Source organism: Carettochelys insculpta, chromosome 22 (genome assembly GCF_033958435.1).
Source record: "Carettochelys insculpta isolate YL-2023 chromosome 22, ASM3395843v1, whole genome shotgun sequence".
Classification (NCBI taxonomy): domain Eukaryota; kingdom Metazoa; phylum Chordata; order Testudines; family Carettochelyidae; genus Carettochelys; species Carettochelys insculpta.
This window is the reverse complement of record NC_134158.1, coordinates 10,490,235-10,504,528: the sequence shown is the minus strand read 5'-3', so window position 1 is coordinate 10,504,528 and position 14,294 is coordinate 10,490,235. Positions and strand designations below refer to the sequence as shown.

Below are 14,294 nucleotides of genomic sequence, written 5' to 3'. Positions count from 1 at the left end.
CCTGTTTCCTGCCACAGGCCGTGAGTGCGGCCCCGGCCCACTTCTTCCCCAGCTCTGCCGAGCCGCTCGTGCTCTGGCCTCAGCGCTGCGGCCTAGCAGGTGTGGGACGGGGCCAGGAGGGCGCGCGGTTGGTGCTCAGCAGCAGCCGTTTTCCCAGCACCGCTCACACCTCAGCCCCGGCTCAGAGAGCGGCGGGACAAGCCCCTGACCTCCGAGCCCTGCTCCCCACAAGCCAGGGCGAACCCAGGAGTCCGGGCTCCCAGCTCCTGCTCTGACCAGCAGCCCCCACTGCCCTCCCAGCACCGGGGAGAACCCAGGAGTCCTGGCTCCCACCCCCTGCTCTAACCACCAGCCCCCACTGCCCTCCCAGCGCCGGGAGAACCCAGGAGTCCTGGCTCCCACCCCCTGCTCTAACCACCAGCCCCCACTGCCCTCCCAGCACCGGGGAGAACCCAGGAGTCCTGGCTCCCAGCCCCTGCTCTAACCACCAGCCACCACTGCCCTCCCAGCGCCGGGAGAACCCAGGAGTCCTGGCTCCCACCCCCTGCTCTAACCACCATCCCCCACTGCCCTCCCAGTGCTGGGGAGAACCCAGGAGTCCTGGGTCCCAGCCCTGCTCTAACCACCATCCCCCACTGCCCTCCCAGTGCTGGGGAGAACCCAGGAGTCCTGGCTCCCGGCCCCTGCTCTAACCACCAGCCCCCACTGCCCTCCCAGTGCTGGGGAGAACCCAGGAGTCCTGGGTCCCAGCCCTGCTCTAACCACCATCCCCCACTGCCCTCCCAGCGCCGGGAGAACCCAGGAGTCCTGGCTCCCGGCCCCTGCTCTAACCACCAGCCCCCACTGCCCTCCCAGTGCTGGGGAGAACCCAGGAGTCCTGGGTCCCAGCTCCCCCACCAGAGTAGAAGAGAGAACCCAGGTCCCTCCCCTCCCCCCTCCTTTAGCACTGGGCCAGGAAACTCGAGGGGCGCCAGGCACTGGCCGAGTTTCACTTGTTGTGCTCGGAGGTGTCAATCTGCTCCCCCTCACTTCCTGCCCCCTGTGAGAGTGACACCAGCTCTGCGCCCTCATTCTGCTCGGGCGCTGGCACCCATGGCGCCCTGCACCGTGCTCTGGACGCTGACCCTGGTGGCAGGTGAGCTGGGGGGCAGTGCTGAATTGGGGCAGGGGTGGGAACCTGCATCCTGGAAAGATGGGGCGGGGCGGGGTGCATGGACAGGGCTGGACAGCTGAGCACAATGGGTTGGGCTCCTGTGGCCACCGCCAGCCGGGCTCCCCAGGACACAGCCTGCTGGGCTCATGTGGCTGCTGCTGGCCGGGCTCCTGTGGCCGCCACCGGCTGGGCTCCCGTGGCCGCCACTGGCCGGGCTCCCGTGGCCGCCACTGGCCGGGCTCCCCGGGACACAGCCGGCCGGGCTCATGTGGCTGCTGCCGGCCGGGCTCATGTGGCTGCTGCCGGCCGGGCTCATGTGGCCGCCACCGGCCGGGCTCCCCAGGACACAGCCGTCTGGGCTCCCGTGGCCGCCGTCGGCCAGGCTGCCATGGCACAGCCAGCCAGGTTTCCGTGGCTCCCATGGGAATCTCTCCGGAGCAGCCGCCCCTGCACCCAGTGTACCAGCCATGCTGCGACTCGTGGCAGGAAGGATCCGCTCTGTGACCCACAGCAGGGCCGTGGGGCAGCACCGGTCCACACACCCAGCCCCTGAGCCGCCGGGCTGGCGAAAGGGGAGACGGCGTCACGGTGTGTCGGGGTGGCTCGGGTGCCGGCCGCATGGCGGGACTGAGGGCAGGGCCGTGCCGGGCGGGCGTGTGCCCTGACACCAGCCCCGTGTCTCCCAACGGGGGGATCCTCTGGCACCTTCCTTCGGAGCCCCCCAGGCCGTGACAAACCCCCGGCCCAGCCAGGCGCCAGCCCCGGCATTGCCCTAGAAAAACCAGCCCCCATCCCACGGCAGCTCTGCAGCACCCAGGGAGCTGGAGGTGACGTGAGCACTGCAGCTCGCTGCGTCCCTCGCTCATGCGTGAGCTGCTGTGGTTCCACGCCGAGGGGGTGTGATCAGGCGGAGGCAGCCGGGCGCCCGCGGGCATCGCCAGCCCTGTGGGAACTCGCCCCAGTGCTCCTGCCTTTCGGGGTGAAGCGCCCGACGCCGGAGAAAACCCCGTCAGCCTCCGGGGAAGAGCCCCGCACAGGAGCCGGGCGGCGTGAACGCGGCCGGGGAAGAGCCCCGAACAGGAGCCGGGCGGCGTGAACGCGGCCGGGGAAGAGCCCCGCACAGGAGCCGGGCGGCGTGAACGCGGCCGGGGAAGAGCCCCGCACAGGAGCCGGGCGGCGTGAACGCGGCCGGGGAAGAGCCCCGCACAGGAGCCGGGCGGCGTGAACGCGGCCGGGGAAGAGCCCTGAACAGGACTGCACCGACCTGGGTCGCAGCCCTGCACCCACCTCGCGCCTCCCGGAGCCTCGGTAACGCCGGGAAGGAATTGGAGACGCCGGAGCCCGGCTCGTTCCTCCGTTTCCCGGCGGCGCCCACGGAAGGGGCCTCGTTTCGAGCGGCATTTAGTGACGGGCTTTTCACCGCCTACCCGAGCGGCCGCCCGGGAGCTACAGCAGCCGGCCACTCGGCTGCTCTCCCCGAGCGACCCCGAGCAGCCGTGCGCTGGGCCGGGTCCCCGTTGGCGCATTTCTGCCTCGCCTCGAGAGACGTCTCCCTGGGGATGGAGAGGAACCGCGTCGCGCTCACCCGCCTTCACCGGGACGCTCAGGGCGAACCCGGGTTAAATCCCCCACGCGTGAAGGGCGTCGCCCACCCCTCGCGTACCACATGAAAGGGGCCCGTTCTCCCTGCCGTTTGAGCCCTGCTAATAAAGCCAGTTTATTGCTCTGCCCGGGACATGGCTGCCCGGTGCTCAAACCACGGCCACACGTGGCTGCGGTTCCTTTAAAATCTACTCCCAGGCGGGCTGGGCGGTGCCGGGCCGGGGAAGCTCTCCCAGCTCGGGAGGGGCTCGGCTGTGCAGGAGGAGAATCCGCAATTCGCTGCCGTTTCGGTCGGAGTTAGTGACCCGAAAGGTGCCGCCGAGGCAGCGGGGCTTTGCCCCCGGAAGCTCCTGCCCCAGCACATCTGTTAGCCTCTAAGGTGGCCCCGGACCTCTTGTCGCTTTCAGCCGACAGGGTTAGTTTAGCCGATGGTTGAACTGAAGGCAGGCGGCCTGACGCCCAGGAAAGCAACGGCGCCGCTCAGATTTGCCAGCCAACGCTGGCGATGGATTTCGATTTCGCAGCAGAATTCTTGCAGTTGCTTTACCCAGACCCTGAAAACACCCGCCAGGCCCTGAGCAAACGCCTCGAAAAAAGGAGGGAATGGGAGGGGAGGGGACGGTACCGGACGGCCCAGGGGAGGGCGGGGAACTGTGGGAGGGGAGGGGACGGTACCGGACGGCCCAGGGGAGGGCGGGGAACTGGGGGAGGGGATGTGTAATGGGGTTCAGGGGTCCCCCTGCTCTGCACCCCGCCCGCAGGCAGGAGTGACTCTCACCCAGCAGGTACAACAGGAGGTTGATGAGGCGACAGAGCCCAGCTCAGCACAGAGGGGTCAGTGCAGCCGGCAGAGACAGTCACTGCAACCCGTCCTGGGGAGAGGAGCCCGAGGGGGGCCCCTCTGGGGTGTAGCTTCCCCCCTCGCCAGGCTGGCGCCTTCCAGCTCCCTCTTCCCCAGCTCCTAACTGCCGCCTGCGGCTCCTCCCTGCTCTGTGCTCAGGGCAGAGGTGTTACCTGCCAGCCCAGGTACAGCCCAGGGGTCATCCTTAGCCCTGGGAGCTGCTCTGCCCCTCACACAGCCACCCAGCCTGACTCACTCATGCACCCCACCCCCATCACACCAACCAGCTGCCACAGCCCCTCTGCCAGCCCCTTTTCCAGCCAGACGCCACACGAGCCGACCCCCAGGCTTCCCAGCCGCTCCACCCGCCCAGCCCCACAACGCCCAACTTCCGGTGAAAGGCTCTTACGCCTGTTTCACCAGCACCGCACAGGCGCTTCCACAGCCCAAAGGGCGCAGCCCCAGCCCTGGCCAGCGCGGACTTGGCTGCACCCGGACGACACGCTCGCCAGCCCTGCAGAGCTCACGTCGAGGGTCTCCTAGCACAAAAGGAAGAACAGGCGCGGAGAGAGGAATTGGGGAGAACCTTCACACTCCTCAGGCTTAGCTCCTGCTGCAGCCAGCCGGGTGAGCTGCTGGCTCCTGAAAGTCTCTGCAGGTTCCCTTCAGGTCACCTGGATTCAGCGTTGCAGGGCCGGCCGGGGCCCCCGTGCTGGGACATGGACCCTGGGAGCCCACAGGACGAAGGGCCCAGGATGGACCCGCAAAGCCCCCACCGCTGTTCCCCTGCGCTCCCTTTCTCCGGCTCCCTAACGGCTGCGTGGAGCATGAGCTCTGGTGGGCAGGGACCGGCCGCGGCAGCCGCATGAGCGGGCCCAGAGCGGGTTAAAGAGGGAGCCCCCGTCCAGGGCCAGGCCAGAGCGGAGAATCTCACCGCAGGCGGCGGGGATGAGGCCCATTGCGAGGTGCTAATGTGGAGGTGTGAACACCAGGAGTGAGAAGCTGGGGTAAAGGGCTGGCCGCTCCCCGGCCCTGGTCCGCCCTGGCTGAGGCCTGCGGCCGGCGCGTCCCTTGGGCGGCTGGTCGTGGGACGGCTGCTCTGAAACCTTCTCCTGGCTGAACACGGTTCCCCCGAACTCGGCCGGCCCCGGTGGTTCCCCGGAGAGCTCTTGTGTCCCCGAGCCCGGGGAGCCAGCTCCCTCTTCGTCCCGTCGCGCCTTGGGGCGGCCCCGCCGCGCTCAGCCGGCTGCCGTGGCACAGGCCCGTGGGTGAACCCCAGGAGCCAGCCTCCCAGTTCTGCACCGGCTCTGCTCCTCTGTCTCAGGCTGCCTGCACGGGCCGGCCCCGAGCCTCCGGGCTGCAGGTTCGGTCTCTGAGCGCCTGGTTTCCACCCGCGGGAGCAACAAGACGCCCTGGGGCACCCGAGAGACTCACAGCTGCTTCGGAGCATCAGCGCTGGTGGGAAAGACCGGCTGCGGCAGATGCCGGAGTGGGGGGCTCAGAGGGGCATTTGAAGAGGGGGCCCAGTACGCGGGAGGCCAGCGCTCACAAGGGGGAAATGGCCCAGCGTCAGCAGCGCTGATGGAAAGAGGAAGAAACGCGGCGGAGGGGTGGGGGGTGTGAGCCTTTGGCAGCCTCGGACGGGCGCACGAGCACCAGCAGAGAAGCTGCCGGCCCGGGCCGAGGTCACCCGGCTGAAACCGTTTCCAAGGCAGCCCCAGGCTGTAACTTCCCGACACGCAGCCCCAGGGCAGGGTCAGCCCTGCTCAGACGCCTCCCACGGCCCCCCCAGCACAAAACTGGGGGCCAGGAGCCACGGGGGGCGTTCAGACGCCTTCCACGCCCGGTGCCAAAGGCCGGCCGCTGGCCAGCAGCCAGGAAGGAGGGATCTCCACACCCCGGCAGGGCCAACACGGCCGGAGCCAGGGCCGGCTGGGCAGAGGCATAGACGCGGCGCCTGGGGGTAGATAGAGGGGTTCCCTGGGTGCCGTCGGCCTGGCAGGCCCCCCCACAGGCGGGTATGGTCTGGGGACCTGGAGGAAGCAGCTGGGAAGATGCTGAGCCCGGTGGGTGACCCTGCCCGTCTCTCTGCAGGCTGCTGGGCGCAGGGGCTGTGGGTGGGGGGCTGTACCCGGTGGGTGACCCTGCCCGTCTCTCTGCAGGCTGCTGGGCGCAGGGGCTGTGGGTGGGGGGCTGTACCCAGTGGGTGACCCTGCCCGTCTCTCCGCAGGCTGCTGGGCGCAGGGGCTGTGGGTGGGGGGCTGTACCCGGTGGGTGACCCTGCCCGTCTCTCCGCAGGCTGCTGGGCGCAGGGGCTGTGGGTGTCCCAGCCCAGCTGGGCCCAGGGCCCCGAGGGCGGCTCCGTCACCCTGCGCTGCTCCTACCACAGCCCCCGGGCGCCCCGGCTCGGCAGCTACGCCTGGGAGAAGGAGGTGGGGGGCGCCTGGCTGGAGGTGAGCGACGGGCGCCCCGAGTTCCGGGGCCGGGTTCGCCGCACCGGGGAACGCAGCTTCCTGCAGGAGCGCCGAGCCGACCTGGAGCTCCACCACCTGCGGCCCTACGACAACGGCACCTACCGCTGCCTGGTCAACATCCCCCTGGTGGGGCAGGCTGTGGGGAACGGCACCTGGCTGCAGGTGCTCCCAGCCGGTGAGGCCCAGACGCCTGGGTTCTCCCTGGTGGTGGAAGGGCAGTGGGGGCTGGTGGTTAGGGCAGGGGCTGGGAGCCAGGACTCCTGGGTTCTGTCCCCAGTCCCCTGGGCGTGAATTTCCCAGACTCCTCTTCTCACTTCCCCAGTGCCAGCCCTGGACGTGTCGTCCGACAAACTCATCCTTTTGTGGCTTTTCCTGCGTGGCCTCGTCTGCACTTTCGGCCTCATCACCAGCGCCCTGGGGGCCGCCCTCTTCTATCAGCGCCAACGTGAGCGAGGGTTGCCCCTCCCCCAGCCCTGCCGGTGCCCCCGACTCCAGCTCCGCCGGTGCCCCTCCCCCAGCCCTGCCGGTGCCCCCGACTCCAGCTCCGCCGGTGCCCCTCACTCCCCACATGCAGCCCCCGTGGGGTGGGGAGACGCTGGATCCAACCCACTTACTGAAGCCCTGATCACGTCTCTCTCCTTTTCTCTTCCTAGGGGCCCGGCGGAGGCGCAGACGCCCTGGGCAGCGTCCAGCCAAACCCCAGATGCCAGCGTGAACACACAAATGGGACCTGGGCCTGTCCCCCTCTGCCCACCAGCACCGGAGAACCCAGGAGTCCTGGCTCCCAGCCCCTGCTCTACCCACCCGCCCCCACTGCCCTCCCAGCGCCAGGGAGAACCCAGGAGTCCTGGCTCCCAGCCCTGCTCTAACCACCAGCCCCCACTGCCCCCAGCCACTCTGCAAGCCCCCAATAAACTCATCTGCTACACCCAGGGCCCGTCTCTTCCCTCTGCATCACTACAGCTCAGCCCTGCCGAGCTGTGGGCCCTACGGCAACACCCGGCTGAGCCGCTGTCATGGGGGGAGACCCACAGGCACACAAGGGGGTGAGGGGAAGAGGGGGGCTTGGGGCCAGACTCCTGGGTTCTCTCTGGCTCTGGCGGGTGGAGGGCTGGCTGGACCCACAGGAGGGAAGAGCCTCACACTCAGGGCCAGATGGAGCTGGGCCAGGGGCTTCCCTGGCTGGGCCCAGAACCCAGGAGTCCTGGTGCTCCCACCCCTCTGGCTCGAACCACTAGGCTGCACTCCCCTCCCGGAAGCAGCCGTGGGCAGCCGCCCCCAGCTCGGGGTGCTGCAGAGCCCCACAAGGGTGGAGCACCCGGCCCCATTTCCTCCCCCGGGGGCCAGGTGCAGCGCCAAGGACAGATGCAACAGCCTGAGCAGCGGAGTCAGCCTGTGCGGGGCTCTCCCCAGTGGCACCAGCCCAGCCTGGCTCCTCCCACTTCCCCTCCACCTGGGCCCAGAACCCAGGAGTCCTGGCTCCCACCCCCTGCTCTAACCACCAGCCCCCACTGCCCTTCCTGCGCTGGGGAGAGAACCCAGGAGTCCTGGCTCCCGGCCCCTGCTCTAACCACCAGCCCCCACTGCCCTTCCTGCGCTGGGGAGAGAACCCAGGAGTCCTGGCTCCCACCCCCTGCTCTAACCACCAGCCCCCACTGCCCTTCCTGCACTGGGGAGAGAACCCAGGAGTCCTGGCTCCCGGCCCCTGCTCTAACCACCAGCCCCCACTGCCCTTCCTGCGCTGGGGAGAGAACCCAGGAGTCCTGGCTCCCACCCCTGCTCTAACCACCAGCCCCCACTGCCCTCCCAGCGCCGGGGAGAACCCAGGAGTCCTGGCTCCCGGCCCCCTGCTCTGACCACCAGCCCCCACTGCCCCCCAGCGCCGGGGAGAACCCAGGAGTCCTGGCTCCCGGCCCCTGCTCTACCCACCCGCCCCCACTGCCCTTCCTGCGCTGGGGAGAGAACCCAGGAGTCCTGGCTCCCACCCCCTGCTCTAACCACCAGCCCCCACTGCCCTTCCTGCGCTGGGGAGAGAACCCAGGAGTCCTGGCTCCCAACCCCCTGCTCTAACCACCAGCCCCTACTGCCCTTCCTGCACCGGGGAGAACCCAGGAGTCCTGGCTCCCAGCCCCTGCTCTAACCACCAGCCCCCACTGCCCTTCCTGCGCTGGGGAGAGAACCCAGGAGTCCTGGCTCCCAACCCCCTGCTCTAACCACCAGCCCCTACTGCCCTTCCTGCACCGGGGAGAACCCAGGAGTCCTGGCTCCCACCCCTGCTCTAACCACCAGCCCCCACTGCCCTCCCAGCGCTGGGGAGAGAACCCAGGAGTCCTGGCTCCCGGCCCCTGCTCTAACCACCAGCCCCCACTGCCCTCCCAGCACTGGGGAGAGAACCCAGGAGTCCTGGCTCCCAACCCCCTGCTCTAACCACCAGCCCCTACTGCCCTTCCTGCACCGGGGAGAACCCAGGAGTCCTGGCTCCCACCCCTGCTCTAACCACCAGCCCCCACTGCCCTCCCAGCACCGGGGAGAACCCAGGAGTCCTGGCTCCCAGCCCCTGCTCTACCCACCAGCCCCACTGCCCTCCCTGCACCGGGGAGAACCCAGGAGTCCTGGCTCCCACCCCTGCTCTAACCACCAGCCCCCACTGCCCTCCCCGTGCCGGGGAGAACCGAGGCGTCCGGCTCCCAGCCCCAAGTTGCTGACGCGCTGTGGCGTTGTGACACTCGGGTTTCCGGGCCGGCCGCTGGAAGGAGAAGTTCAACAGGGGCTGCAGTGGGGCAGTGCTGGGTGAGAGTCTGTTGGGCTGGGGCTGGGCAGGGGGCCGAGGGGCTGGGCAAATGGGGGTGGGCAGAGCGGTGGGGGTGAAGCGGACGGGGGGGATTCGAGCTGTCTGTCCTGCCTGCAGGCCCCTGCACCTGCTCTGCCCCCCATTTCCCTGCCCCCCAGCTGCTGTGCCCCCCCCCGTCACGCCAATCTGCCCGCCCACCACTGGGTGTGAACCTGCTGAATTGTCCCCGCCTCCCCTGGACAGCTGAGACCTACCGGGGATGGGTCGTAGTGGGTAAGGCAGGGGTGGGAGCCAGGACTCCTGGGTTCTCCCGGCACTGGGAGGGCAGTGGGGGCTGGTGGTTAGAGCAGGGGTGGGAGCCAGGACTCCTGGGTTCTCCCGGCACTGGGAGGGCAGTGGGGGCTGGTGGTTAGAGCAGGGGCTGGGAGCCAGGACTCCTGGGTTCTCCCGGCACTGGGAGGGCAGTGGGGGCTGGTGGGTAGAGCGGGGGCTGGGAGCCAGGACTCCTGGGTTCTCCCCGGCGCTGGGAGGGCAGTGGGGGCTGGTGGTTAGAGCAGGGGGCCGGGAGCCAGGACTCCTGGGTTCTCCCGGCACTGGGAGGGCAGTGGGGGCTGGTGGGTAGAGCGGGGGCTGGGAGCCAGGACTCCTGGGTTCTCCCGGCACTGGGAGGGCAGCGGGGGCTGGTGGTTAGAGCAGGGGGCCGGGAGCCAGGACTCCTGGGTTCTCCCGGCACTGGGAGGGCAGCGGGGGCTGGTGGTTAGAGCAGGGGGCTGGGAGCCAGGACTCCTGGGTTCTCCCTGGTGCTGGGTGGGCAGCGGGGGCTGGTGGTTAGAGCAGGGGCTGGGAGCCAGGACTCCTGGGTTCTCCCGGTGCTGGGAGGGCAGTGGGGGCTGGTGGTTAGAGCGGGGGCTGGGAGCCAGGACTCCTGGGTTCTCCCGGCACTGGGAGGGCAGTGGGAGCTGGTGGGTAGAGCGGGGGCTGGGAGCCAGGACTCCTGGGTTCTCCCGGCACTGGGAGGGCAGCGGGGGCTGCTGGTTAGAGCAGGGGCTGGGAGCCAGGACTCCTGGGTTCTCCCGGCACTGGGAGGGCAGTGGGGGCTGGTGGGTAGAGCGGGGGCTGGGAGCCAGGACTCCTGGGTTCTCCCGGCACTGGGAGGGCAGTGGGGGCTGGTGGTTAGAGCAGGGGCTGGGAGCCAGGACTCCTGGGTTCTCCCGGCACTGGGAGGGCAGTGGGGGCTGGTGGGTAGAGCGGGGGCTGGGAGCCAGGACTCCTGGGTTCTCTCCCTGTCCCTGCTGTTTGTGAGCTGGTTCCTGTCTCAGCGCAGGGCCCTGGACCCAGCGGCTGTGATGCTCTGCTCCGGTGAGTCAGTGTGAATGTCCCCGGCGGGGGCAGGTAGGAGCTGCCCCAGACTGAGCCACTCTGGTCCCTGGGGGGGGGATGTTTCTTCTGTCTGGCGCTTGCTCCGGGGGGACTGAAACCCCCCACTTCCAGGTCCCCAATCCCCCCCACCCCCCGTGTTCTTTTGGGCCCCGGCGCAGAAATCCTCCCAGCGGCTCCTGGCTCCCCGGTCACCCCAGCCCCTAGTGCCTGCAGCTGGACTGGCCGGGCCTCGTCAGTGGGGCCATGGTGGGACTATGGCTGGGCCACGCCGGCGCCCCGGGCAGCGGTACAGCGCCCCCGTCGGTAGGACCATGGCTGGGCCACGCTGGCGCCTGGTACAGAGGGGCCACGGCTGGGCCACGCCGGCACCTAGGGCAGTGGTACAGCGCCCCTGTCGGTAGGGCCATGGCTGGGCCACGCCGGCGCCCAGGGCAGCGGTACAGTGGGGCCACGGCTGGGCCACGCCGGCGCCCAGGGCAGCGGTACAGTGGGGCCACGGCTGGGCCACGCCGGCGCCCAGGGCAGCGGTACAGTGGGGCCACGGCTGGGCCACGCCGGCACCTAGGGCAGTGGTACAGCGCCCCTGTCGGTAGGGCCATGGCTGGGCCACGCCGGCACCCAGGGCAGCGGTACAGTGGGGCCACGGCTGGGCCACGCCGGCGCCCAGGGCAGCGGTACAGTGGGGCCACGGCTGGGCCACGCCGGCGCCCAGGGCAGCGGTACAGCGCCCCCATCGGTAGGGCCACGGCTGGGCCACGCCAGCGCCCAGGGCAGCGGTACAGCGCCCCCATCGGTAGGGCCACGGCTGGGCCACGCCGGCGCCCAGGGCAGCGGTACAGCGCCCCCATCGGTAGGGCCATGGCTGGGCCATGCCAGCGCCCAGGGCAGCGGTACAGCGCCCCCATCGGTAGGGCCACGGCTGGGCCACGCCAGCGCCCAGGGCAGTGGTACAGTGGGGCCACGGCTGGGCCACGCCGGTGCCCAGGGCAGCGGTACAGTGGGGCCACGGCTGGGCCACGCTGGCACCCAGGGCAGCGGTACAGCGCCCCCATCGGTAGGGCCACGGCTGGGCCACGCCAGCGCCCAGGGCAGCGGTACAGTGGGGCCACGGCTGGGCCACGCTGGCACCCAGGGCAGCGGTACAGCGCCCCCATCGGTAGGGCCACGGCTGGGCCACGCCGGTGCCCAGGGCAGCGGTACGGCGCCCCCGTCGGTGGGACCATGGCCCCAGCCTTTCAAGCAGCACCTTAGGGGCCCGACGGGCTCCCCCGGGGCCATGGCCGGCTCTGCCTGCATCGCAGTGTCTGGGCCCACCCAGCCCCGGGGGCGACCGGCAGCAGCAGGTTCCCCAGCTCCGGGCCCAGAACTGACGGCCCGTCTGTGTCCGCAGGCGGCGAGTGCTGCTTCCAGGTCTGGATCGTGGGCATGGTGGCTGCCGGGGGCTTCATCATGCTGGTGTTGATCCTGGGGCTGTCAGTCTGCATCTGCCAGGTCCGGGCCCGCGGTGAGTGGGGACAGGGCTGGGAGCCAGGACTCCTGGGTTCTCCCCAGCGCCAGGAGGGCAGTGAGGGCTGGTGGGTAGAGCAGGGGCTGGGAACCAGGACTCCTGGGTTCTCTCTGGTGCTGGGGGGCAGTGGGGGCTGGTGGGTAGAGCAGGGGCTGGAAGCCAGGACTCCTGGGTTCTTTCCCAGCTCTGGGGGGCAGTGGGGACTGGTGGGTAGAGCAGGGGCTGGGAGCCAGGACTCCTGGGTTCTCCCTGGCGCTGGGGGGCAGTGGGGGCTGGTGGGTAGAGCAGGGGCTGGAAGCCAGGACTCCTGGGTTCTCTCTGGCGCTGGGGGGCAGTGGGGGCTGGTGGGTAGAGCAGGGGCTGGGAGCCAGGACTCCTGGGTTCTCCCTGGCGCTGGGGGGCAGTGGGGGCTGGTGGGTAGAGCAGGGGCTGGAAGCCAGGACTCCTGGGTTCTTTCCCAGCTCTGGGGGGCAGTGGGGACTGGTGGGTAGAGCAGGGGCTGGGAACCAGGACTCCTGGGTTCTCTCTGGTGCTGGGGGGCAGTGGGGGCTGGTGGGTAGAGCACGGGCTGGGAGCCAGGACTCCTGGGCTCTCTCTGGTGCTGGGAGGGCAGCGGGGGCTGGTGGTTAGAGCAGGGGCTGGGAGCCAGGACTCCTGGGTTCTCTCTGGTGCTGGGAGGGCAGCGGGGGCTGGTGGTTAGAGCAGGGGCTGGGAGCCCAGGACTCCTGGGTTCTCTCTGGTGCTGGGAGGGCAGCGGGGGCTGGTGGTCAGAGCAGGGGCTGGGAGCCAGGACTCCTGGGTTCTCTCTGGTGCTGGGAGGGCAGCGGGGGCTGGTGGTCAGAGCAGGGGCTGGGAGCCAGGACTCCTGGGTTCTCTCTGGTGCTGGGAGGGCAGCGGGGGCTGGTGGTCAGAGCAGGGGCTGGGAGCCAGGACTCCTGGGTTCTCTCTGGTGCTGGGAGGGCAGCGGGGGCTGGTGGTCAGAGCAGTTGCAGACTTAGGATGTTTTTCTTTCTGTTACAGAAAGGAAGCTGCTGGCTGGGAAGGTGAGCGAACGACAGGACTGGGGAGCTGCCACCCGTCAGCGCTGGGGTGGGGGGAGGGGAGCTGTGGGGCAGGAGTGGGGGGCTGGCAGGGCCGGGGGGCAGGGGCCGGCACTCATTAACGCTGTCCGTGCCCGTCTCCTCCCCAGGCCAGCGCGGAGGCTGAGGATCTCCCCGAGCCGCATTACGCTTCCCTGCAGAATCTGGGCCCCACCCGCACTGAAGGGCTGCACCCAGAGCCCCCTGCCCCCCAGCACACGGACTATGCCAGCGTGGCAGAAGCAAGGGCATTTGGGACAGGGGGGGCCTCTGAGCCCCAGGAAGCTGTGCAGGAACCCCTGCAAGAGGGGACCACAGAGTGAGGTGTTGAGGGGCTGAGGGGCTCCCCTCTATCGGGGCGAGGAGATGGGAACCTGGTCAACACGTACCCCGAGGGACAGGCCTGGCGCGAGGGGCCCCGATCTCAGGAGGCGACGCGCCACGTGTGTAGTACACAGCAACCAGCACAATAAACGTTCTCCAGGTCCTGACCACACCTGGCGCTGCTGACCCTAAACCCCTGGGTGGGGGCCAGTCGCCTTCTGGGAGCCAAGGGGATAGGAGCCCACGTCTGACCCCCACATCACCCAGTGCTGACAGGCCTGAGCATGAAGGCAACTCATTGCACCCCCTTGCATACAGCGAGGCAGGAGCGGGTTGTTGGGGGAAGGGGGCTGTGGGGCGTAGGGAGGGGTGATAGTGAGGTTATGGGGCTGGGCTGGGGGAGAGGAGGGGCTCTGGGGAGGGATGGGGGATTTCAATCCTTGCTCATCCCCCGCATCCCGACCCAGGGCAGCTCATTGGCTGGTACCAGGTTTAGAACCGCCTCCTGCCCAATTATCCTGGCGAATCCCCACACCCTGGACACAAGCCCCAGCCAGCCCCACGGTGCTGGAGCAGGGAGTGGGACACAGGGCCTTACCCCTGCTGGGAACCCAGCTCAGTCCTGCCGCACCCCACCCCAGAGCTGGTCGCATTCCCCAGCTGGTGGCGCTGACTTGGCCAGCAGGCGAAGCTGGGTGGGGAGTGAACCCAGGCTTCTGGGGCCCAGGGGCAGATTCCCCCCCATAGGGCAGCTCCCAGTTTGCTACCCACCCTCTTTTCTCCCCCCACCCCCTTCCCCAGGCCCTGGTGCGGGGTGTGGGGCAGACATGTCGGAGGGGGCTGCACCTGGGGGCTCAGCGGGTAATTGAGGACTGTGGGCCCCCCAAAACTCCTGGGCCTGAGCCCCCACTGCCCGGCCCCTCCATGCCCCACACATGGCTCCAAAGCATGGAGCCCAGAGCCCCGGAGAGATGGGGGGAGCCCAGCCCCAGGCAATGGGGGGTTGCGGGGGAGGTGAGGGGCCCCGCAGAGTTGGCCGCCAGCGCCACCTGCTGGCTCAGGGCCCCATCGTCCTGACAGAGGCGCCCCCTGGTGGCGCTGGGTGGGAAGGACCGAACCCCCCAGTGTCCGTCTGTCCCGCAA

At 69.6% G+C, this 14,294-nt stretch overlaps 2 protein-coding genes across 2 annotated transcripts; both read left to right on the top strand.

Annotated features, from left to right (window-relative positions):
* The first annotated feature begins 441 nt into the window (after positions 1-441).
* Positions 442-6,990, top strand: LOC142025157 (natural cytotoxicity triggering receptor 3-like). The gene is made up of 4 exons (XM_075017704.1): positions 442-1,135; positions 5,895-6,245; positions 6,393-6,515; positions 6,724-6,990. The coding sequence occupies exons 1-4, from the start codon at positions 1,093-1,095 to the stop codon at positions 6,783-6,785; spliced, it is 579 nt and encodes a 192-aa protein (XP_074873805.1). The 5' UTR covers positions 442-1,092; the 3' UTR covers positions 6,786-6,990.
* A 1,830-nt stretch (positions 6,991-8,820) lies between these two features.
* On the top strand, positions 8,821-13,306 carry LST1 (leukocyte specific transcript 1). The gene is made up of 5 exons (XM_075017721.1): positions 8,821-8,860; positions 10,186-10,220; positions 11,632-11,745; positions 12,769-12,791; positions 12,938-13,306. Exons 2-5 carry the CDS (start codon positions 10,208-10,210, stop codon positions 13,148-13,150), a joined length of 363 nt encoding a protein of 120 aa, XP_074873822.1. The 5' UTR covers positions 8,821-8,860; positions 10,186-10,207; the 3' UTR covers positions 13,151-13,306.
* The last annotated feature ends 988 nt before the right edge of the window (positions 13,307-14,294 follow it).